We start from the raw sequence: 25731 nt of genomic DNA, 5'->3' as shown, positions 1-25731 counted from the left end.
TTAAATTGTAAGGAATGATAACTATTGTCCTTTCTTTAAGTCACGATCTTATTCCTACCACGTAGTAACCACTCTCAAGGGAATTACTCTGACACGGGAACAGCAACATTAACATGGTTTTCACATGCTAGCAACAAAGAGTGCACAATATGCTTGTTGACGATAAAAAAGATATCATAATAATAAAGACTCACCAAAGTCAAAGTCTGGAAAAACAAACCAAAAATAACAATAATTATATTTCAAGATAATCATAAAATTTACAAAAAGTATACAAATACACACCTCAGACCAGCTGAAAATGCAAAAATATATCAGTAACAATTTTAAGAAATTGAAATTTAAACAACAAAAAATAACTAGATTACTGATTTAAAGACTGAACATGGATTTCTCGGGGCGATAGATATTCTTAATGCTGTCAGTCAGCGAGTCAAAATGAAAACACAACAAATTTATTAACACTATGTCAAAATGTCTCAAAATGTTATGTTATGTTTTACAAAAATCTAATTCAAGTAATTCAAGTAGAATTTGGAAAACATTTTAAAAGTTATTGCCGAGTTTTTTGGTCCCTGAACAACGACCTTAATTGCAGATACTTTCACCAAGGTAACAAAATGCAAATGAGACCATCAACAAAATCAAATTTCTTGGTAAGTTAATATTTAAAAAAATACATAAAACATCAAAAGATTTTTTAAAGACTGAAAAATATTGAACTACAAAAAAAACATTGGAAATCCAATTCGGTCAAACAGTGCCACATATTGAACATCATCTTAAATTAGATGATGGTCAGTATGTGACGTCTACGTTTTGGAAACCAATTTTTTCATACATCAGAGAGAAGACACTACATTGACTTTTGTCCAATAAACAAAGTCAAGCTAATGCCTTCAAATGTTTGTGTAGACACCTGCACCAAGCAATAGTATAAAAAAAAAAAAGAGTGACCATGGAAATAAATTTAAATTGAACAATTACTTTTATGATAACTACGAAAAAAAAAAGAAAAACTAATAGGAAATTTTCATTCTTTGTCACATTTTTCGGGCTTGGCATCACATGAAGAACCAACAATTTTGTATGTAGCTGCTGCAAAAGCTCCTCCAATCGCCGCTTTTGTAGAAACACCTATGCCAGCAACACCAGCACTTGTAGCAGCAGAAAACAATCCAGATGTTGCTCCACCATAAACTGCACCTTGAACCCAAGCTGCAGCACTTCCAGCAGCAACACCTATAATCAAATCAGGGTAAGCCTTGTTAAATGTTTGAATTTAAACTGTCTAGTAGTAGGGGGCAAACCCTTAACATCCATGACGTCGTTTATGATATTATAGAAGACAAACTAAAATAAGATAAACAATATAGAGAGCTTTTAAGTGGATATATATAGTCGATTTCCCAACCTTTCTTGAGAAAATTAAAGTCAAAGTTGCGTTTTGATGTCATTTTCAGTCGATTTACTCAAGTGGCGTTTGGAAATTGACTATATCTACTTAAAAGTCCTCTATATCATTTATTGAGAGCTTTTGGTTGGGTATTAGTGGTTTCAGGTTTTGTTGACTTTGAAATTCCGTCAAATTTTTTATGTCAAGGGGTTATGCCTATGATTTAAGTTTTTTAGTCCTAAAAGGTTTTCTTAGGCCAAAGTAAAAAACCCCTTCACAAAAAATTCTTTAAATACTTCAGTCTTTGAAATAGACCAGGTTTGAGTGTTGTATAAAAGATGCCACAGGTCCTAAGGGTTTGCCCCCTACTATTAATGTTTCTAGACAATTGCTGTGTTGATACTAGAATTTGCTATTCACATTTCCTTTATCGCAACAGGGACTAGCCCCAAAAATGATATAATTTATCAAATTCCCATCTGAAAAAGAATTGTTTTGCCGCTTCAACAAAAAAGTTACAATTCTTTAGTTTTTGAAACCAATAACACATTATCGAAAAGGAGTTTAAACCTACCAGAAGCTGTAAAACCTGCAGCAGGTAAAGCTGCCGCGACCGCAATTGGAGCTGCAACACCTACAGCTAGTGCTATACCAACATTTTTAATGGTACAATAATCCAACCAACTACTTGTGTCCTTTATTTCAGCCATGGCTATGAAAAATGTTAAGATGTAACTTAATCTTTAGGTAGCAAAAAAAAGTTTTTCGGTGGTACTATTAATATCTTACAATCTTAGGAGAATAACAGATTATTTCGATCCTATGGCCCCCAAAATGTAGATCGTTATTAAAATGAGGGTTATAACCCTTCGATTAGTCAGAATCAGACGATTTCAGTTTGTTTTGAAAGAATGGTGGTTATATTTAAAAATGAGTATGTTTCTGCAGGTTTCTGAAGATTTAAAACAAATTCAAAATCTTCTTTTGGTCTGAAAGAAGTATTACAGCACCAAAATTAGATAAAAATTGCATATAACTTACTCTAGCTCCTTGAATATTGAAAAAAAAAACTAGAAAATGGAATATAGAAAATTTAAGCATTTGTGACTTTAGAATATGAGTAAAAGATATAGCATCTTAAAGGTCAACTAGCATTTTGGGGGCCCTAGAACCAGCATTGAGAAAACCGAAAATTCTAAAAATGAGCAACAGCAAAAAATCTTTGAATTCTGTTCTTATCAAACTTGGCTTAATAGTTTTATAAGAAAACATTAACATTATACATGAATCATGAATCAGCAAAAATGGCAAATCCTGTCATTTTTTTTGCAAAATATAGGAGAAAACTAAAAGGGTCAGAATTTCATATTCTCAATTTAAAGAGGTCTCACTAAAATTGCAAACCTATGTTTTAAGGACCATTTGAAAAAAGCTACCCATCTTTAAGCTATCAAAAATTGTTTTTGAAGTTGAAAATTTTGAAAAAGAACTTTCTGGAAATAAAGTAGAGATGTTAAAGTTTTGCATGCAGCAAAAATCTTTGTAAAACTTCTTTTCCTCTGCATTTGAGAGAAATCTTAAGTTTGAACGATGTTTTAGGGGCCATATACTGTAACAAAAAGAAAGCAAAATACCTGGTCCTGTGATGAGCAATAACATGAAAATGAATGAAATTGATCTATTTTTCATCATTTTGATATTGTCACTACACTATAATAAAAAGTAATATCATTGTATTGAATGGTAACAAAATAAACATTTCCCATAATACACCTTCTTGGCAATCAGTCCTTTTATTCACGCCCTCCTAGTCTATTTTAATGCATTTAAAGGTTGTTATTTAACCTAAATAATAAAAAAGACAATCTTAATTTCCATGCACAATAAGATTAAAGATTTAATATCATTATAATATAAGTTATTAAAAATACAAAAATATGATTCGACCCACAAACAAATTCTGTTAGTTTCTTGAGGTCTTGCAAAGTAACAAGTGTCCTACACTGTTTGAGAATACAGTATTAAAATAAAAATTGAGTTATTACTTTATAACTTTAACCCGCAAGTACTAAGTTCACTTTTCTCGATAAGTGTAAAAACTTGAAGATTTCATAGTAAAACATCTTAAATTGTGAAAGGGTACCCTTATATACGAAATAAATCTGAGTTAAAAATCTATCTGTAAAAATATTTAGTAAATAGTTAGGCTACCATAAATATAAATTTATAATAATTTAGGATCATGCTCTATAATAAAATGTATATAATAATTTTCTTTGAATTGACTTTAAAAATGACACTAGAAAACGTCTCCCCCTCTCCTGGGTGTCAAAAGTTCAACAAGGTGATGCAAAATCATCTGAAAGTGAAAGTAACACATTATGCTTTTTATCTAGGATCAGATTTAGCAATTCAAGAATTCCTCTAGTTCTCTAATTTCTCTATTTCTGGATTTAAAAAAATTATGAACTACTCTTTGAGTATCTAATAAATAGAAACTTCATTAAAAGAATCATTTTTCTTTACAAAAAAATTCAACACTGACAGCAATTTCGTTAATGTACATTGGAATAAGCTTCTTTTGATGTATAACATAGTACCCCTAAACTAGTGCGATTTGTTTGCATTGGCTCACAGAAAAGTTGGACGTGCCGTAACTCACTCGAGTTTAATATAACTATCTTTAAAATATACCAAAACTGTTGGTTTCAAAGCTTCAAGAGACCCTATTGCTGTTTGAAACAAATTCTTGGCCATAATACTCCAAGGTACATAATTTGGATCTTCTTTAATTCCCAACTTCTTATCTGTAAAAGTTTTAATTTTCTTTTTGTCTTCATTTTTAACATTATTGTTATTTCTAGCCCACCTAGAAAGTATACCAATCACAGCAGGTTTTCTAACTAAAGCTGTTTCATTTGCACCAGCTCCTGCAGCTGCTGCTAAACCTGCACCAGCGCTAGCACCTGCTAAACCAATAGCAGTATTCCCAAAAATTCCAATGCCAACAGCTCCAGCACTTTGAAGTATAGAAAAAATACCACCAGTTGCACCTCCATAAAATGCACTTTGAGCAGCTGCAGCAGCACTTCCTGCAGCAACACCTAGCAAAATAAGTTTACCTTTTTAATAAAATACTTTTTCAATATATATAACTTGATTTGAATTTATTTACTCTAAAAACTGAAATAGCACGTCACAGAAAATCTCTCATTCTGGAAAGCTGGAATAACAAATTCAACGAAGAAGTTAAAATTTGGCTCTATCAAACCATAAGAAAACAAAACAACAAAAAACCAGAATCAATACCTCCTGATGTAAATCCTGCTGCTGTGAGAACAAGGGGTGCAGCTACAACAGATGCAAGTCCTACTCCAAATGAGATACCTGCTATTTTTCCAATACGTTTCCCTAAAAAGGACCAAAATCAACAAGGAAATAATGCAGTTGGCATAGGTGATAGTTAGTCTTTTATGTATAATTTCATCAATTTATTTATTTATAAGATAATTATTGTTGATCTGAAATAAACCTTTTGCTTTTTATTGCACTGTCAGGATTCAAAGTAAAAACAAAACGTCATTGAACAAAAGACAGTGTTCAAAGCATAACTATACTAATACTAAAGAAAAAATTTCCGAAATATTTACTTACAGTTTACTTTCCCTTCTGCACAAAACAAAATAAAGGGTGTTGTCAAGTCATTGCATATTTCTGTTTGAGCTCTTTCTAATTCATCTTCGCTCAGCTCTATACATTGCACATTCTCATTGAAGCCACCTTTTTTCAAATCTTCCAAAATGTTTGGGATAATTGGTTCATCAATTGATAAATAAAAAATAGCTGGGTTTTCAAATACTTCCATGCCTAGTAAAATCTTTTAAAAGTAAACAAGCTTTATTCTTATGGACCTACATGATAATAAAATTAAACATTTTTGAGAAAATAATTTGGAAATTATAATGAAAGCATACATCTATTGGGAGAACCTTGATTGGGAGATTTTTGAGAAGTTCCTGAACATTCCATAGTGTTCCTGGAACGTTCCAGTACTTCCAGGAAAAACAGGTACAGCTTTTCCTAACCAAGGATTTGAAGAGGTCAGGCTTTAAACTGACAATTGAATTTTAATTATAAGTGTGTGCACCATTCAAATGTTATGTTATCATTGTCTTGATATATATCAATGTCTTCAAAATTTTCAGGGTGGTATAATAGCATAAATAGAAAAAACATAATTAAAATTTGAGAAGATTCTGTTCGACAGAACTTAAGAAAATTTCAAAAAACCAACTTTCCCCAAGGAAACACAGGCAAAAAACGGGTTTCTCCCAGAGACCAAACTGTGGAGAGCAACAAAATATGCACTGGTAACTGTTTTGCAAAATATGGGAAGTGTATTATGTAGCGATTTCTAAAACTTGAAAACTTGAAACAACCCAAAATGACAGGTTAACAACGTGCAGCAGCCAGCTAACAAACCAACCAAAATTTGTTATTCAATTCCTAAGATAGCTCTTTGATTTGTTAGGCCTTGATTACAGGCTTAAGTAAAAATGAAAAATAATTCCACACACGTAAATAGGTTAGTTAGTTAGTTACTTGGCAAGTTGTTCTTCAAATTAGTAGTTTAGGAGAGCGCAATGGTCAACAGTAACTAATTACTCCACCTAGATTACTCTCCCCCAGTCAGTATAAATGTGATAAATTATCTTGGCCCTAGGTAACTGCTGTGTTATGAAGGACAAAACAATCATATATATGACATTATCATTAAAAATATTTTTGGTGGGTCTTGCTGGAGTAATTAGTTATTCAAGAGACCGTTGCGTTCTCCTGAACAACAATTAGTTTTCAAGGTTGGCTCAGATCAAAATTTCTTATATACTGCTCAAATTTTAACTTCAGTTTTTGAAAATGTTAACTTCTTTAAAAAAAGTGCCAGTTTACTTTTTCCTGATGGTGGTGATCCTTTAGACAGTCACGGAAATCCTTGCATTTGCACAGGGTTCGACATGCAGCAAATGCAACAGGTCAAAAACGAAAGTGACAAAAAAACACCCGTTGCATTTACACAGAGTGGAAAAATGTTTGACTTGATTATAAAAAAATGCACAGATCAAAATTTTAACTCATAGACAAAAATTTTCTAAAGGCTAAAGAAAAAAATGTAAATGCCATTTGTCTTCGTTTTAAGTCATTTTCATTTTAAAGTTGAGATTTGTTAATTTTCGCGCATTTTGCTTTACACGTTCTAGCTCATTTGCACAGGGTTGGAAAAAATTGATGAAACCGTTGCAAATGCACACCCCGTGCAAATGGGCCATTCCAGAAAATTTTTGTTATATACCCCTCCGTCGGACGACATGCATTTTTAAATTTTTTCTAGCCTCAGAAATAATTTTTCTTTCACAGTGCCAGACGATCTCAATCAAACGGAATCCACGATCGAACCAATCGACCAATTGAAATTCGATTGTTGAACGCAATCGAATCTCAATCGAACGTCAAAATTTTGGGTAATATTCGATTGGTTCGATTGTTGTTCGACTGGTTCGATCTTCTATTTCGTTCGATTGAGATGTCTGGCTTTATTCTTGCAGCTTCCCAACATCCGAGCTCTCAATCATCACAAGCCGAATGAAATTACTTTCGATTTCCCGTAGAAATTATGCGATGAACAATCAATCCTGGATCAATGAATCGACGATCGAAACGCAATCGAACGCAATCGAACATAAATCGAACGCAATCGAATATCAATCGAATCTGAAAATTGCGGTAATATTCCATTGAGATTCGATTGCGTTCGACAATCGAATTTTAATCGGTCGATTGCGTTTGATTTGGTTTGACTGGTTCGATCGTCAATTCTGTTCGATTAAGATCGTCTGGACAGTGGTGGTCGGAAATTCCTATAAAAATCCATGTACTTTTGCAAAATGCATCGGAAATTCCACTCTTTTTTGCCTTTTTTACCGTAGAGTCGTCTAATCTCGACATACGTCTTGCAATCTCGACATAGCTGTAGGCTGGTCTTCGAAATAAAAAATCAAACATAAACAAATACATACCAAAGTTATCAATCAATCACTAAAATGTACTCTCTCTCTATCACGTCACAGATTGTTAATATAATATGAGAAATGTGAAGTGTTATTACTTATATTTGAAAAGAAAACTTTAACGATGTAGTAATCGCTAAAAACTAATTAGCATACTTTCAACGAAGATGTCCAAATCACAACATCACAACATTTTGCACGCGAGTAATTTTTTAGTAGACATTTTTACCGTGAACCGAAAATAATAAAAAGAATCCGGTTTCCTTTTGAATTTAATGTGACCGCCATACTGGCAATCACGGCGTGCGGCCTGTTAGCGCCTAGAGCGTGTGTTTTTATATATAAGGAAGGGGAAACCAGGCTAAGCGCGCGAATTATTTTTATCACGTGACTTGAAGCGTAAAAAAGTTGTAAAATTTTAATGATGGACACGAGAAAGTTACGAGGAAGTTTGCATGCGTTTCGTGTGTTGTGTAAAACTGCTTATAATTTGGCTGTTTTTTTAATTGAAAGGATTGCAATGTTTACTGAACTTCTAGTTTGATGGATGAACTTGTTCGATAAGAATGATACCAAGAATTTCATTCAAGGTTTGTTTTGATTATTTTACAGATCCGGTGTCGAGATTGCAAGACGTATGTCGAGATAAGACGACTCTACGGTAATTCAATTGCCTTGGAAATTCATACATTTTCTTCTCTCGCCTTGGAAATTTCGAATTTTGGTGAAAACTTTTGCCCTCGGAAATCCTGTGTCTTCCACCCCCCTTTTACAGACAAATTCTGGAATTGATAATCTGATAATGGCGGTCAATTTGTTCGATTGACACACCCTCTGGATGGACATGACTAAAATTGATTCCAAATGTTTATGGTGAGTCTTGGGTCCTGATCAAAAAAGATTGAATGTCTATGCAAACAACGAATCTGAATGAAAAGCAAAAAGTTGACTAAAAACGTCTAGTAAAGTCAAAGAAAAAACAAAATGTCACAGTTTTGATGAAATCTGATAAATTCAGCCATAATCATATCAAAATAAAAGCACACTTACCAGCTTACAGCCTCACCTAGAAAAGTGATGACGAGTAATGAAAAAATCATGAAATTTTATGAAATTTCCATTCCCAGAATTGCTGAATTTTTTTTCCTCTTTTCGTATTTTCCACCATACAAAATTGAGGTTTCGACGCCATTTTACCAACTGCGAGAATTCTTGGAAAAATTCCCTTCCAAATCGTTCATGTGCGCATGCGTCGGGGGAAAGTACCGCATATACACGGGCGAAGTAAATTTCGTTTAGGCGTTACGCCCGCCGTAAAGTGCGTTGACGACGGTTGGACCGGGGTATATTATGGTGTGTGTGTGTGGCGCGAATCTATTATCAAGAGCAGCCGCCGGCAGATTTGTTTGAAATATATGTTCTTTTTTTCCAGGAGAGTAAATTTTAGGGATAAATCTAGGAGAGACTTTCCTCAAAACACCTAGGCTGCTCGCATCCACTAACTAACGAATCCGTGCTTCTTTTAGAATACTACTATACTACCTGCGGTTTTGTAGAGGTCTGCGATTCAGACTACAAAACACCCGGTAAAATCCTACCGTGAGTATCACAGCGCGAATAAATTCTCTTTGAAAACTTGACCTCTGATACTCAGGGTAGTAAAATCCAGGGCATCGCCTTAAAAAATCCAGAAGCACATTTTGAGGAAAAACACATACAATTTTCCAGCGGACAATCTGTTCAAAAAATCCAGGAGCTAAATTGTAAAAAACATAACCAGATGCAAGATTTTTTTCCAGGGAGCTTCATAATTTTCTTAAAAGGTCTCATTTTCTAGGAGCATTTTAACTTCTTAGAGAATAGCTGTTATATTTTCCCAGGAGCATAATCAATAATATTTCTAGAAAACAGATATACATTTTCCAGAAGTCCCATTTTTTCCCAGAACAGATGATATAATCCAGGAGAGCCCAGGACAGAGCAGATAATTTTTCCCAGGAGAAAGGGATCTTAAGATATTTCATACTTCCTAGCCGGTAACTGTTCTCGTATATATTATTTATTGTCACACACACAGCACAAAGAAAGTTAAGGGGGAGAAAGAACCAAAGTCGCAACAACAAAAAATCGATTACAAAACAATCCAGCGATTTCATCATCCCTCTTTGGTTGTTCATGACGCAGGAGATTAACTGCAGGATGGTAAAAGAACGATAAAATACAGCAACAGCAATATGGCTTCTCCGGGGAAGGCGTACTATGGTTTGCGGAGTGACGAGCCACAGTTATTAAGGGAGTGGTCATAAAGTATCTACTAGAGGGGCTGGAGGATTTTCCCAAAAATCGAAAAAAAGTTTCACCCCCCCCCCCCCCTTAACCGAGCCAAAAGATTTTCGCACCCCCCACACCCTAAGAAAAAATCTTAAATCCCCCCTCGTGCATCCTTGCCTTGTTCATAAAGTTAAATGAAAGTTGCTGAAATGCGAAATTGGATGTCAAACATCCCTTCCAATCTCATTTATATCCTTTAATTTTTCTGTGTTCTTTTTGGAAAATTTTATCGTTGTGAGTGTTATAACCGGTTTGCGCTAAAAGACAATATTTTAAATTTTTAACTTAACCCTCTCATTTAGCTAAAACCTGAAAATTTATGTTCTTAAAAAGCCTATCAAAAAAAATTAAAAATGACTGTAGTGCAGCGCAGTGCAGGGACAATGCACCTTCCCTAGGTGCTTCCTGTTGATGCGGAAGTTATTGAAAATAGGACTTAAAAATTGATTTTTGACTGAATAAATATTTTTCAAATTTATGACGTTCTAAGATTGAAAAATCTCTGATATAAAAACGAAGATCATAGCATTACACGTTTTTTTAAGAAACTAGTTTTACCAAGCAGCCTCAATGTTTCTAAACTTTTTGACATACCCAAAGAAAAAAAAACATTTCTTTTGATTGGAAGGTTTAAAAAAAAACAAGACGACTTGAAGTCGAAAATTTCGCCTAGAATTTAAACTACATAGGAAAACCAAGAAGTAGAGATTGAAGCCAATTTGAAATCTACTTTACATCGAGCCTTGATGAAACAATTTTACAAGAACAACGAGGCTTAAAATCGCTAAAAAAAGAGACCAATTTAAGAACAATTGTTGTTTAATTTTTAAGAACTAATAAACAAAGGTAATATCACCGTCTATCAAAAGTTATTGATTTGATTCTTATAAAGTAAATGCTTATAAGAAAAATGAATATGCTCATATTGTGCACCATCCCTTGTTTACTTTGTAGCCCTTTGTAAGGACTTATTACCGAAAGGTATATCGCCGTCTATAAAGAGTTATTGATTTGATTCTTATAAAGTAAGTGCTTATAAGAAAAAAAATGTGCTTATATTGTGCCTCTTCCTTTGTTTACTTTGTAAGAACTAATTACCGAAAGGTATATCACCGTCTATCAAGAGTTATTGATTTGATTCTTATAAAGTATATGCTTATAAGAAAAATAAGTAAGCTCATATTGTGCGCCATCCCTTGTTTACTTAGCAAGAACTAATTACCAAAAAGTATATTACCGTCTATCAAGAGTTATTGATTTGATTCTTATAAAGTATATGCTTATAAGAAAAATAAATATGCTCATATTGTGCGCCATCCATTGTTTACTTTGTAAGAACTAATTACCGAAAAGTATATTACCGTCTATCAAGAGTTATTGATTTGATTCTTATAAAGTAAATGCTTATAATAAAAATAAAAATGCTGATGTTGTGTGTCATTGCTTGTTTACTTTGAAAGAGCTAATTTCCGAAAGGTATATCACCGTCTATCAAAAGTTATTGATTTGATTCTTATAAAGTATATGCTTATAAGAAAAATAAATGAGCTAAAATTATGCGCCATTCCTTGTTTACTTTGTAAAAACTAATTACCGAAAGCTATATCACCGTCTATCAAGAGTTATTGATTTGATTCTTATAAAGTATATGCTTATAAGAAAAATAAATATGCTCATATTGTGCGCCATCCTTATAAAGAAAATAAAGAAAAAATCAAAACTGTGGAGCTAAAAACACAAAGATAAATGACGTAATCCAAAGAAAACCCGCGAAAATCGTCCGTGGTTATACGAGCGTGTAATTTGTAAATTAAATTTAGTGAGTTCGTCCACCGTATCAAGCACTTTCGTTTTCTATTTTTTTTTCCGATGACACCGCGAAAGGCTATCGTAATACTTTCGCTATGCGAATTAACTAGGTCACAGTGTGGATCTAAACCACACTGAAACGACCGCCTTCCATCACGCATCACGCTCGCGAAAGAGCGCGCGCACATTATTAACGCCTACATTTCATCTCCAGTACATTTTAGATTATTCATTGAAAACAGATTACAATATAGTCATTTTTCATGTCTCGATTATTCAATTCCGAATCAAAGACATTCAGGGAAAAAAAGAGAAACACCTGGGTAATCTAGTTAAAAAAACCGAAAGTAAATGGCAGACAAAGTAACGAGGCAAGGCAAAACGAGATTAGCGTACCACTATGAAAGAAACCGCCTCCGGCGGTCGATAATATTGAATGGGAAGATCTAAGAATATCGAAACAACACAATCGCGAGTATTCATTTTAAATAGATTTTATAATATATAAAAACTATTCTTCTCTCTTAACTTCACTATTACACGAAGGATACCAAGATGCAAAAGTCAGATAGCCTGTATGACCAGGCATTTGTTTTCCAGGTTTACTCGTCAGAACGTTGATATTACCAGGCTTAGTTCCTGCAGTTAGCTTAGCTACCATACCATTTGGTAAAAGTCCTGTAACATTTTTGCTTGGTACTTTTGAGGATTGTTGATTTACCGGAGAATTTTTAGAATTTTCAGACGATTCTTTGTTAGAATTCGTATTAGCGTTCACGTTTTCATTTGATTTACTTTCAATTTCATTTTTATGATTCGTCTCATCCATTTGTTGATCGTTTTCACTTTTCGAATTCTCCTTTGCTGAGTCGTTTGTGGTGATTCTGTCTGACCCACTTTCTCCATCTGAGACCTAAACAAGTTCAATCATATTTTAATAGGAGGGATTCTTATTGTGTTGACCGACACCACAGAACTTTGTTTGTGTAAAGAATGGGCATTATACCCAACAAACCTTCTCCTTACTCATTTTACAAAGAAATAACCACTAAACTTTTTCATCCATCAAAAGAAATTTGAACAGAGATATCAATTCAACTTACTTTTCTCATTTTAGATTGTGGTTCATCTTCGCTAGTTACGCTGGTCGTCTTCTCCACTTTTTCCTATATAGAGAAAAATGTGATATACAATGAAATATAAAGAATCATAAAGTGCTCAAAGATTAGAGAAAATGCCCAGCAAAATATGGTTAAATAAAGAAGCAGCTTACGATTGCCACACGATGTTTCATGCATGAAAAGAGTATAAGCAATAAAATAAAGTGAGGCAATTGTGAGTTACTTCTTCATTTTTAATAAAAAATTGGGCCATTCCATTAAATTTCCATACAGGGGGGGAGAGTGGATGAACCTTTTCAAATCAAAAACGATTTTTTGGAAATGCGTGGATACTCCCTGAAAATTGGAAAAATTTGCAAAAAATCCCTTGGAAAATTTATTTTCATACCTTAAAGTGACGGTGGACGAACTAAAATAATTTTTTTTACCCCTTGGAAATTTTGAAATAATTTTAGACCCCTTGGAAATTCTGCTCAAGTCACACCCTGGAAATGTTCGTCCACCCCCCTGTATGGACATAAAATGAAATTGCCCATCGATAATAAATAGATATAATTATAAAGAAATTAGCGTTTTTAATTTAGAGGTTCACTCAATTTTTAGGGATATGTACCAAAAATATGATCACCCTACCCCACAACCTTCAAGGTCATGCGATATCCTCTTCTGGACTTCAGAATGAATTTACTACTAAACTCGGTGATAAATCAACTGAAAATTAACACAACAATATGTAGGCGGACTAAAGTCTCTTACCCATTTGAAACCAGCTCCAGTGTTGGCTTCTGGCATTGGAGTCGTACGAACGTTCATTGCTCGAACCAAACACTCGACTGTTTTCACTTCTACAAAAGAACAAAAGCTAAATTGAACTAATGAGGCATATAAAATGTAATGACAATATAGGAATTTGTCTGGCGTAATCAAGGACAGTCGATATATATATATATAGAGTTCGCTAGAGTATAATTTCCCTTGACTTTTGATTAAATCTTTTAGACCCTTTCTTCATTAAAAAGAAGCTGTAAAAGGTGTAATGTTCCAGGAAACTTTCATTGAAAATTCATCTTTTTCCTCGAATTAGAACTGATAAGACTTCATCTTTTGATGCTATTGATTTTAATACAATTTTCAGGTGTGCTGATTTTATTTATTTCGGACGCCGAGGAAGACAATGAACTTAAAAAATTTTGAAGAAAATTTTTAAAAGAGGATTTTTTAAGACCATTTGGAATCCCAGCCTCCGGCCTGGATATGACAAAATAAACATAAAAAAGAATTTATTTACCACAAAAGCCCAATCTTCTAAGTACAATACATGAGCGTTGAACTTGCTCGATACACGGTGAAAATGAACAGATACGGCCACCAGATTTCTAATAATTAAAAAGGTAATCGTCAGCCGTGCAAAATTACTCGAATCTGATTGGTTTAGAGGAGCGCAATTAATCGTTAATTGCACTATTACCACTTTTTGCACTCTTCAGCGGGGGGACACTTTTGTCCCCTTATTCTTTTCTCTCCCAAGTCCTGTGTCAGAGAATTTTTTTTATTATATAATAAAAAACAAAGACATTTTTTTTCTTCAATATAAAAAAGAACAAAGAAATTTTTACGTTACAATAGCTTCTTTTAATTGAAAACAAAGAAAAATTACACTGCAATGTTTTCTTTTTAGGTTTTCGAATGTTTACAAAAAAACTATGATTTACTAACCATACGATTACTAGTACAAATATTAAAATGAAGCAATAAACTTTAATGATGCATAGTTTCTAGAGGTGTGAGAGCTAAAAATAGGTTATCAATCAAAGGGCAATTTTATAGTGCCGTAGGCATCCCCCCTTAACTCGTAACCCCCCAAGAAATATTTTCTTTATTGAATGGATAATGAATCCCATCATCTTGGCAAAGATATATCCTTTGCGGATGTGGATATTGAATCTCCTCAAAAGATTTTTAATAAATTAATAATAAACTCGTCAATATTATGTTTGAGGAATACCTTTAATGCTTTTTTCGCGTGTGGTATGGCATCCCATGGCTTTGGTAGATCCAGAAATACTAAAATAAATAACATTTCCAAAAGATAAATTTGACGAACAATATTTAAAAAGTATCGCAAAAATTAAACTATACATCTCATGTAAGTAACTGAACGTGATGTTTAAACTTATGGTAGTTAATCAAATAGTTGAACGTGCGCAAATAAGCATGATTGTAGCAAAACAAACCAACCATTTCAGCCAAATCTGACCATATTGTTGGAAGTCTCCAGGCTGCCTCAAAGTTTTAGCCTCGTTTGGTGAAAAGCTCGTCCCCAGCCCCCAAAAACAAAATTTTTAAACAATGAAAAAAGTAACCCTAGATATTTACCCAAGAAACAAGTGTGTCGAACTTCAGTCAAATCCAACAATTTTTGAAGTCACACCGGCCGAGCTACCGCAAAGTTTTTGTGACAAACAGACAGACAGACTGACAGTCGAGAATTGAAATTCTTACCTGCATCAGCGCAGTCTTCCAGTCCAAACCCATCAACACATGCATCAGCGCATTTAGAGGTAATATATTGAGAAATACCATGATGCTCAAATTCTTCCCTAAAAAAGAGAACAAAAATCGACTAGGTCTAGAGTCGTCTAGACCCCCCGTTTATATTCAATCCCCCATAATACAATATCCCCTTGTTAATTTTTTTTAACGAGCTGTTTAATTTGAAGAATTTCCGTATATAAAACGTGAATAAAATGTTGACACTGCCAATATTGATTTGGAGAAAATCATATCACCACTTTAAAGGTTTTCTGAAAGGTTGAGCTATGCAGTTTGGGTCAATAATCTCTGACACTCATGATATAATCAAATTAGTGCTATAATTTTTACCTTGCACTTTCTACCCTCTTTTCATGGAAATCGAAAGTGTGCAAATGACCATTAGGTTTTATCGTTCTAACAATAGAATGTGATAACGACCCGCTTCCAGTACCTAAAATATATTGAGAATGAACAAGTTAAAACGCTATGATTGATTTACCAAAATCTAATTCCTAAGGGGAATGAAATAATTGCTAAAATTTTCTAGCAACCGTACTAGACTCAGTTTCAGCACTTTTTCCACTGCTCAAAGACCCTAACTGCAGTTTTTCTGACAATCCAGTCCTAGGTTTAAATTTATATTCCTCGAGAAATTTCATCCAAGGCAGTTTTTAGACAGACATTCACACAATTATCTAAAATAGTCGCGCACCACAAAAGCTGAGAAAAAAGAAAAGCAATTACTTGCCTGATTCAACTACAATAGAGCCTGGTTTCAAATCCAATTCCATTGTGATTTGGGAGATATCCGTGCTATACAAGATTTGAGTTCTGTGTGGTAGCATCACTGTCCATAACTCTGGTGTGGGATGCAGTAAGTAAGCAAACCCTTTTCCTTTCATGGAATATGCCTGTGATGGTGTGATTAAGATTAGGTAAATAGAATATTTCATTTCAAAGTCATTGTTTTCACTGTTCAATCAAAAGTTCATTCTTTATGCTATGATGTACAAAGAAATTCATAAAAAGCTACAACGACCAAAGCTAAAGGAGATTTTATCTTTATCCAGGCTCACATTGATTTATAAATAGAATTTCTATGTAATTTTTCAATCATTATTTATATAACAGAAAAATCGATTTCTTCCTACCTTGGTTCCAAAGACCTTACCGATTAGATCTTTGTGTGGGAAGGCCCCATATTTGGTTTGATGAGTTTTCGTTACATCTATTTGAAATGACAAGGCTGAATTTCTGCCCTATATTGAATAGAAATATCCCTCCTTAATTTCTCCTGTTTTTCGAAATCTCCTTCTTCAATGACTATGAACGTTTAGAGACTACCGTATACATTTTATTCCAAAGGAAAACTTGGATGAAGGTGAAGGTGAAGACCCTACCCCACTGGAAGAATTGGCTAAAAAATCACAACCGAAGGAAAAAAAAATTTCTCTAAAATTTCAACCCACTTATGATTTTATCTTTCTTAGTAATTAAGCGGTGAAAATTGCATTCCAAAAACATTACCACGGCGTTTTTGATATGGAAACAATATCTATTCTATGGTGATTTCGATAAAAATGTTCATCCCCATTGAGGGGAAGCGTTTCCTCTGGAGCACTAAGACAGGGGTGGACAGAAAAGTCTAAACTTGATTAACGATTGTAAAATTAATGTATCAGGGGCAGCATCAAAAGTTTCTTTTTAAATCTATTCTTAGTTCTATTGCAAAAATATTCAGTATCCTTAAAAACCTTGAGAAAACTGATTAAATTGCCTTGCCTTTTTGTGGTGCACCCCTTCCCGGGGATGATACTTAGGCAAAATGGGTGCCAGATATGTGCTAGTCATAAGGGTCACCTTTGCACGCCATTAAAAGTCCCTCAAAGAGGTACAAAAACCATTTAAAAGCAAATTAAAGTCTCTGTAAGGGTTCAAAAATTACGAAATCAAAAATAGTATACCTAGGGTCATGAATTCTTGAAATTTGGACGAAAATTTGAGAATTTTGGCAGAAATTTTGGGGAAATAGTCTCTCTAAGATTGATAAAAATGTCAAAAAGTGGACAATATTTTCGAAATCCAGTCTCTCTAAAGGGTCTATATCAAACCTCTCAGAAAAACCTGCCATCTAGCAAACCAAGAAACCCGGGTGCAAAATGATACAAGGCATTTTGTGAATCAAGTCAGAGTAAGTAAGGTTCATTTGAATGTTAAAAATAAAAACATCAATCTACACGAAGAATCTTAATTTTTGGAAAAAGTAACTTACCAAGTATAGAACAACAGTATCCCCTTCTTCTACTCTTTCTTTGTATTTATCAAAACTCATTTTTGAATTAAATATGCTTTTTAATGGTTTCTATGGTAAAGAATAGTTTAGATAAAAGTAAAGCTGCAAAAGTCTACTGAAGTTTAAACAAATAAGCGATACTTTTATGAACCTACCAATTTATGGTTTAAAACATACAATTGATATCTACGTGAAAGTGACCGATAAAACAATCATTCAGAGCACAACTAGTGACGGTTTATTAAAATTCTTCGTTCATTCATTTTCATCATTGATTGTCCCCTGTGCTCATTGGGTGGTATTAAGGGTATTAAGATTGGAAGGAAGAGACTATCTATCTCATCTAAAATTTGAGTAATTTGGTTAGGAACATTGATCTAAGCTTATAAATAGTGATTCTCGTGGATAAAGACTTTTTGTGAAAATCTACTTCAGCAATCTTTTACCAATGATGCTACTTTCATGTGAAGTATCAGAAAAAAAAAAGATCAATATTATTTCACAAAGTCTGAAAAACCTTTTTTTAGCCGTTTTATGGCTAAGCCGTTTTTAGGTCCCAAAATACAGGATGGCAAAACAATAAGCGAAGTCTCCTCTAAGGTTTGATTTATATATATTTAGAAAAATTCAAAAAATAGAAAAAAACGTACAAATATGAAAATATTAGTCCTTTTTTATGTTTTATCTTTATTTTATTTAGTATATTCAACACTGGCTCTCCTTGAGGTCAGATCTCTGATATTCGCCATATATTTATAAAAAATATATACTTGAATGAATGTTATTTGTCAATTCCAAGATAATCAAACAATGATTTTGGCAAATTCTGTTTAGCCAAATATTCCTCACTGAATGAAGTCAAAACAGCTAATCTGGCAAAATGCTTCAAAGTGATTTGATGTGAATTTATTCTGGATACTTTGAAATAAGGTTCATTATCAAAATATGTCAATGAATACTCTCTTGAATTCCAATTCAAGTTAAAATTTCCATAACTTATTGGATCTTTTGGAACACAAAACTCCATCACAGTTTCGTTCGTCTTCAAATCAACAAAATGAAACTGACACAAACCATTTTCTTTGAAAATACGATATTGTGCTAAAATCTGACCAAACCGATTTAAAATACCATCAAAAATAAAATTTCCTCTACTATCAGGCTGGACAAAACCATTTAAAACGCCATTATCCCATTCTACTAAAACTTCCACTTTACCATGTTGCAATTTCAATATACGTTTGAGCTCAACATCATTGTCCTCAGAAGATAAAACATGTAAGTGATGGTTGCGATGGTTAAAGCCGATAATACCATCAACAGGAGCTAGAGAAGAGTATGATGTTATATATTGTCCATTTAAATCAAACTGCCAGGTTTTAAAAGTCTTATTGATAATATCACCATACACATAAATCATATCCCTTGTTAAAAACAAGTTAGCATCATTAAAACATGATATATACCTGAAACAGACATGTAAATCAAGTAAGATTGTTCTTGAATGCCAAATTTTGCCATTTGATGTATGAATCAAGTCAACTCTTTGTTTTGTTCTATCATTATTATGGCAAGGTAATCGGTCAAAAGCATGGACCATCAAAGTGGTCACTTCTCTATCACGACATTGATAATCAAATTTCACAAAAGAAAAACGTTCAGAAGGAACATATTCTAAAGACAGATCAGCTTTTTGACTGTTATCAATCTCAATATGATGATCACATTTGGTTATCAATAGACCATAAAAACAAAAATGATACAAATCAACACGGTCTACTCCATTTATTGAATATCTTTGGATAGCATGTACAACTTGTGCTCCGTGTTTGTCAAATAAAAAAGACCTGATTGGATTCTCAACTTCAATTTCTGGGAATTTGATTTCTATAAGATTGCTCTTCAGTTTCGGTAACTCGTGATCAAAATAAACAGCTTGAATAATGCACATCTGGCAAAAATCGTCTTGATATAGAAGATAATATTGACCAGTTTCATCAAATCCTTGATCAACAAAATTCAAATCAAATTGATCCCATAATGCAAAGGGTGAGATTTCCTTGCCTCTGGATTGTGGTGGTATAAACATGCAATGTTTCATTGTTGACATTTTTATTATATTTAAATTTCTCCTGGTCCAGGGAGTGAAATGTAGAGGAACTGTAAATTGCAGACATACATTTTTGTGACAAAATTATTTCGAAGCGTAATGTTATTTGATAACAAAAATGATGTTGTTGATTTTTATCAATTAGACCCCTATAATGATCCCACTACCCCTAAGAAACTAAATCATAGAAATCAGTAATAAGTGTACATGGCCTATATAATCAGGCTGAATCAGACATAAGCGTGTATGAACAGGGGCACCCTTAGGGGTTCGGAGGTTGTTCCAGGTTGCACTCAGCAGCAGTCAGACACTCCCTGGCTGCATTTGTGGGTAAGGTAATTTTGCGAGACTTGCCACAACAAGGCCTAGCCCGTGAGGTGAGCCCACATTTTCAAACCAAGCTCAGAAGATAAGCCTTTAAACATACAAATTGAGACCCAAAGAGCTTTTGACAATTGTTTACATGTTTACAAGTGGTATTTTAGTAAACATCTACTAAAAGATTTAAGGACACTTTGACACAGACACCCTATTTTGGTCCTCTCAGGACCATGTTTCACAAAAGTGTTGATTTAGCAAAATAAAATTTTCTTTGTCCCACTAATTGATACTTTAAAATGCAACTAGATCTTCAAAAATCGATGCCCCATGAACGGTAACTGCTTTAGCTAAAAACACTGTTAACGAAGCCAATCTGACAACAGACAACGAGAGTTTACAACCCAAAAGTAAAATTTACATCAGTCTTGCAGAAACAACTTTAAAAAAGTGATATGCTAACCACAAGAAATCGTTCAAACACGCCAAATACGAAAATGAAACCAAGCTCTCGAACTAATTTTGGCAGTAACGTGGTGAATTGTAAGAAATTGCAAACCTTTCAACAGAAGTAGCCTTTTGCTAGCAACTTGCGAATTGAGGTGGAGTCTGGCTTTGCAACCCTTGTAAAATACGGCTAGTTTAAACGGTTTAAAGCCAAAATTATACTATTAGCTTAGAACCTTGCTATGGAGAGCTTTGCTGTCTTTTATGCAAAAAATTAGAAAGAATTGATTAATAGGACCCCCCTTAAAGTAGGTCCAAAAATACAGGATGGCAAAAAATAAGCGGTACAAATTTGTTGCTAAGTCTCCTCTAAGGTTTGATTTATATATATTTAGAAAAATTCAAAAAATAGAAAAAACGTACAAATATGAAAATATTAGTCCCTTATTATGTTTTATCTTTATTTTATTTAGTATTTTCAACACTGGCTCTCCTTGAGGTCAGATCTCTGATATTCGCCATTAATCGATCTAGCCAGCCAGGGTGCAGTATGCAGTGCTGACGAGTCCTAATAAGGACGAAATGCATATGCTGCTCTGCCACCCAAATCTCCTGAGTGAATATAGTTTGACAGAAATTCTTATTTCTTCGCATATACCATAAAAAATATATACTTGAATGAATGTTATTTGTCAATTCCAAGATAATCAAACAATGATTTTGGCAAATTCTGTTTAGCCAAATATTCCTCACTGAATGAAGTCAAAACAGCTAATCTGGCAAAATGCTTCAAAGTGATTTGATGTGAATTTATTCTGGATACTTTGAAATAAGGTTCATTATCAAAATATGTCAATGAATACTCTCTTGAATTCCAATTCAAGTTAAAATTTCCATAACTTATTGGATCTTTTGGAACACAAAACTCCATCACAGTTTCGTTCGTCTTCAAATCAACAAAATGAAACTGACACAAACCATTTTCTTTGAAAATACGATATTGTGCTAAAATCTGACCAAACCGATTTAAAATACCATCAACAATAAAATTTTCTCTACGATCAGGCTGGACAAAACCAGTTAAAACACCATTATCCCATTCTACTAAAGCTTCCACTTTACCATGTCGCAATTTCAATATACGTCTGAGCTCATCATCATTTTCATCAGAAGATAAAACATGTAAGTAATGGTTATGATGGTTCAAGCCATTAATACCATCAACAGGAGCTAGAGAGCAGTGTGATGTTATATATTGTCCATTTAAATCAAACTGCCAGGTTAAAAAAGTCTTATTGACAATATTACCATACACATAAAGCATATCCCTTGTTAAAAACAAGTTAGCATCACTAAAACTTGATATATACCTGATACAGACATTTAAATCAAGCAAGATTGTTCTTGAATGCCAAATTTTGCCATTTGATGTATGAATCAAGTCAACTCTTTGTTTTGTTCTATCATTATTATGACAAGGTAATCGGTTAAAAGCATGAACCATCAAAGTGGTCACTTCTCTATCACGACATTGATAATCAAATTTCACAGAAGAAAAATATTCAAGTTCAGCATATTTAAAAGACAGATCAGCTTTTTGACTGTTATCAATCTCAATAATATGATGATCACATTTGGTTGTCAATAGACCATAAAAACAAAAATGATACAAATCAACACGATCTACTCCATTTTTTGAATATCTTTGGATAGCATGTACAACTTGTGCTCCGTGTTTGTCAAATAAAAAAGACCTGATTGGATTCTCAACTTCAATTTCTGGGAATTTGATTTCTATAAGATTGCTCTTCAGTTTCAGTAACTCGTGATCAAAATAAACAGCTTGAATAATGCACATCTGGTCGAAATCGTCTTGAAATAGAAGATAATATTGACCAGTTTCATCAAATCCTTGGTCAACAGAATCCAAATCAAATTGATCCCATAAAGCAAAGGGTAAAATTTCTTTGCCTCCAAATTCTGGTGGTATAAACATGCAATGTTTCATTGTTGACATCTTTACTATATTCAAATTTCTCCTGGTCCAGGGAGTGAAATATAGAGGAATTGTAAATTGCAGACATACATTTTTGTGACAAAATTATTTCAAAGCGTAATGTTAGTTGATAACAAAAATGATGTTGTTTTTAGAGTTTCATCAATTAGACCCCTATAATGATCCCACTACCCCCAAGAAACTAAATCATGCTCTAGTAATAAGTGTACATTGCCTATATATAATCAGGCTGAATCAGGCATAAGCGTGTATGAACAGGGGCACCCTTAGGGGTTTGGAGGTTGTTCCAGGTTGCACTCAGCAGCAGTCAGACACTCCCAGGCTGCATTTGTGGGTAAGGTAATTTTGCGAGATTTGCCACAACAAGGCCTAGCCTGTGAGGTGAGCCCATATCTTCAAACCAAGCTCAGAAGGTAAGCCTTTAAACATACAAATTGAGACCCAAAGAGCTTTTGACAATTGTTTACATGTTTACAAGTGGTATTTTAGTAAACATCTACTAAAAAATTTAAGGACACTTTGACACAGAGACCACCCTATTTTGGTCCTCTCAGGACCATGTTTCGCAAAAGTGTTGATTTAGCAAAATAAAATTCCTTTGTCGCACTAATTGATATCTTAAAATGCAATTCTGCATCGTCAAAAATCGATGCTCCATGAATGGTAACTGCTTAGCTAAAAACACTGTTTACGAAGCCTATCTGACAACAGACAACGAGAATTTACAACCCAAAAGTAAAATTTACATCAGTCTTGCAGAAACAACTTTAAAAAAGTGATATGCTAACCACAAGAAATCGTTCAAACACGCCAAATACAAAAATGAAACCAAGCTCTCAAACTAATTTTGGCAGTAATGTGGTGAATTGTAAGAAAGTGCAAACCTTTCAACAGAAGTAGCCTTTTGCTAGCAACTTGCGAATTGAGGTGGAGTCTGGCTTTGCAACCCTTGTAAAATACGGCTAGTTTAAAGCCAAAATTATACTATTAGCTTAGAACCTTGGCTATGGAGAGCTTTGCTGTCTTTTATGCAAAAAATTAGAAAGAATTATTAAATATGGACAGTTACATCAATATGTCAAAAATATTCTGTTCAACCACCTTCACTTCAAGATGGGCCACCATAGAAAGAACTTCCTTTTATAGGATGAACCATATTCATGTGGTTTTCAGCCTTGCACTGTAACTGATGGATCACAGATGACAACTTTGTTCCCTGCGTATTATTATATTTTTTATGCTTACTGGTGGCGCTACCGTCAACTTGGAACAATTGGTCTAAAACATGGGATTGTTTGATATCTGGCCTGCATCTTCACTTACTGTTTAAATCTCTTTGACAACAAATTTGTTTTGATAACTCCACCAAGTTTATCAATCATACCTAGGTCTTCTTCTTTCCAGACATTTGAGTGTGTTCCCCACTACGGATTTTCTTCATATTTCGATTTAAAAGCCTACTCTGTGCGAAAAAGAGAAATTGTGTATTTTTAATTGACCTTTTCGCCTTTCCATCCGCCATATTGAATTGTATGCAAAATTTATGGTGACCGAATTGCTGTGGTGAAATTCCCTTAGAAAGTATGCAAAACATATGCAAAAAGAAAGATTAAATTTGCTTCTCTTGAAAACTAAAAACAATTATATTCACTCATCTCTTAGAACAAGCACTTCAAAAGACTATAACATTAGACATAAACTCAAACTGAAAAATCACCCGCAAAGGTAAAAAAAAATCCTTATTCGGCTGACGGTAAATTATTCTCCTGGGAATCCAGGCTGGAATTGGTGCACAGTACGCCAAATATATTCAGAGTGAGGCATTAATTACTTTTGGCATATTGGCGTAAGGAGCGGATATAAAGTAAGATATTGGCATAGATCAAAGCATTTCAAGACGAGAGAAGCAACCCCATTCTAATGCCTCATTTCATGATGCCAGGTTTAAGCCACTCCCTCGACCACCATATAAGGACGTAGAGTGTAAATAGAATATAAAGCTTATTTGAGCAAGTTTTAGGGGCGGGAAAATCAAATATCCTAGGGCCAATCCCTGGACCTAGAACTTTTTTCGGCGTAGACCTCAGTTTTAACAAATAACAATTTGGTGTGGACTTTGCATCATTTCCACACTGGCTGGGAATAGAGCCGCCAAATGATCAAATCAAAACATTGATGATGTGTGACATCATAATTACTGCTTTCAGTTTGCGTGTTTTGTAAGTTTGATGTGTGTACTCCGTCTTTGTGGAGTTTTTTAATGGCATGAAAACAAAATATGCTATGTCTTTAAGAACAAATTTCTAAAATGCTTTTGTTATTCTGTAAATATTAAAAAATTCCATCTTTTATTGTTCTAATGATTATAATATTTATTTATAAGATGCTTTGTTGTCTTTTTAATATTTGTGTAAACTTGCATATGTTTTGCATACTTTCCAACTAAATCCAACCACAGCATTTTTGTTCCTGTATTTTTGCATACAATTCAAGATGGCGGATGGAAAGGCGAAAGGGTCTATGGTGAAATGGTGGTCAAATTGCCGTCCAATGTTTTGTCAGATAGTCCCAAGTTAGAGCAGTTGACGGTAGATAATACCCTGGCACTGTCTGGTTTTCGAATAAGTAGCTAAGATTACGTAATTCATAAAAACAAAACGTCAGATTTCATTTGTTCCTGGATTTGAAACCATTGCATTGCAGTGTAGTTTTGTATCGTCAGATTTTTGCGAAGCGAATTAATGAGCGAAGCAGTTTTGCTATATTGTGTGCACGTACCTTTAACTTCTATCCCAAGCAAAAATTTGCTATAAAATTTGCTATATAAATCACATCTACAAACCGATGATTTTATCGAAATGACCTTGAATGGTTTGGCTTGAAGCCACAAAAAGTTTCTCGGTTTGGTAGATAGGACTGTGAAAAATGCCGTTTTAAAATGGTGTACCCTAGCAGTGAACAGCAACAAAATTACCGGAAGCCGAAACACGGACTTAGAATCTGAAGTTGATTAAATTGCCGTGTGGGCGGAACGCATCTAAGCAATCTAAGCAGTGGTTCATCGGTTTTAAATGTTTATTTTGCTGTTAAATGGAAAAAAATTAGTTTGAATAGGGAGGCCGAAAGGTCGCGCGCGGAGCGGTAACAATTCCCAGTTTTTGTAAAAAAGAAGTTTGGAGATAAATATCTCACCTTTGAAAAAAGATATTCAGAAACCTTTTTTTTTTAAGTATAGAGAATTTCTTAATCTGTCTTCTTCCGTTTTCGTCGCTTCCTTGAGTCTCAATCG

The 25731-nt window shown here is 34.0% G+C and overlaps 4 protein-coding genes across 4 annotated transcripts in view; all 4 read right to left on the bottom strand.

Moving 5' to 3' along the window:
- The window catches only part of LOC136799478 (signal transducer and activator of transcription 5B-like), a 279436-nt gene that overhangs the window by 19354 nt on the left and 234351 nt on the right, over positions 1-25731 (bottom strand). The window lies entirely within an intron of this gene.
- LOC136799471 (interferon alpha-inducible protein 27-like protein 2A) lies at positions 200-8566 on the bottom strand. The gene is made up of 4 exons (XM_067056183.1): positions 8512-8566; positions 3031-3106; positions 1971-2108; positions 200-1242 (listed from the first exon to the last, which is right to left on the bottom strand). The coding sequence occupies exons 2-4, from the start codon at positions 3086-3088 to the stop codon at positions 1034-1036; spliced, it is 405 nt and encodes a 134-aa protein (XP_066912284.1). The 5' UTR covers positions 3089-3106; positions 8512-8566; the 3' UTR covers positions 200-1033.
- Positions 3268-5306, bottom strand: LOC136799470 (uncharacterized). The gene is made up of 3 exons (XM_067056182.1): positions 5051-5306; positions 4706-4807; positions 3268-4500 (listed from the first exon to the last, which is right to left on the bottom strand). Exons 1-3 carry the CDS (start codon positions 5259-5261, stop codon positions 4055-4057), a joined length of 759 nt encoding a protein of 252 aa, XP_066912283.1. The 5' UTR covers positions 5262-5306; the 3' UTR covers positions 3268-4054.
- Positions 12057-17615, bottom strand: LOC136799486 (tRNA (adenine(58)-N(1))-methyltransferase catalytic subunit TRMT61A-like). The gene is made up of 10 exons (XM_067056201.1): positions 17530-17615; positions 16409-16516; positions 16006-16168; positions 15606-15708; positions 15225-15322; positions 14728-14786; positions 14011-14098; positions 13479-13567; positions 12705-12767; positions 12057-12514 (listed from the first exon to the last, which is right to left on the bottom strand). The coding sequence occupies exons 1-10, from the start codon at positions 17587-17589 to the stop codon at positions 12113-12115; spliced, it is 1233 nt and encodes a 410-aa protein (XP_066912302.1). The 5' UTR covers positions 17590-17615; the 3' UTR covers positions 12057-12112.

Source organism: Clytia hemisphaerica, unplaced genomic scaffold (assembly GCF_902728285.1).
Source record: "Clytia hemisphaerica strain Z4C2 unplaced genomic scaffold, Clytia hemisphaerica genome assembly, whole genome shotgun sequence".
In the NCBI taxonomy this organism is placed as follows: domain Eukaryota; kingdom Metazoa; phylum Cnidaria; class Hydrozoa; order Leptothecata; family Clytiidae; genus Clytia; species Clytia hemisphaerica.
Note: the sequence above shows the minus strand (reverse complement) of the source record. Positions and strands in the feature narration are given on the sequence as shown.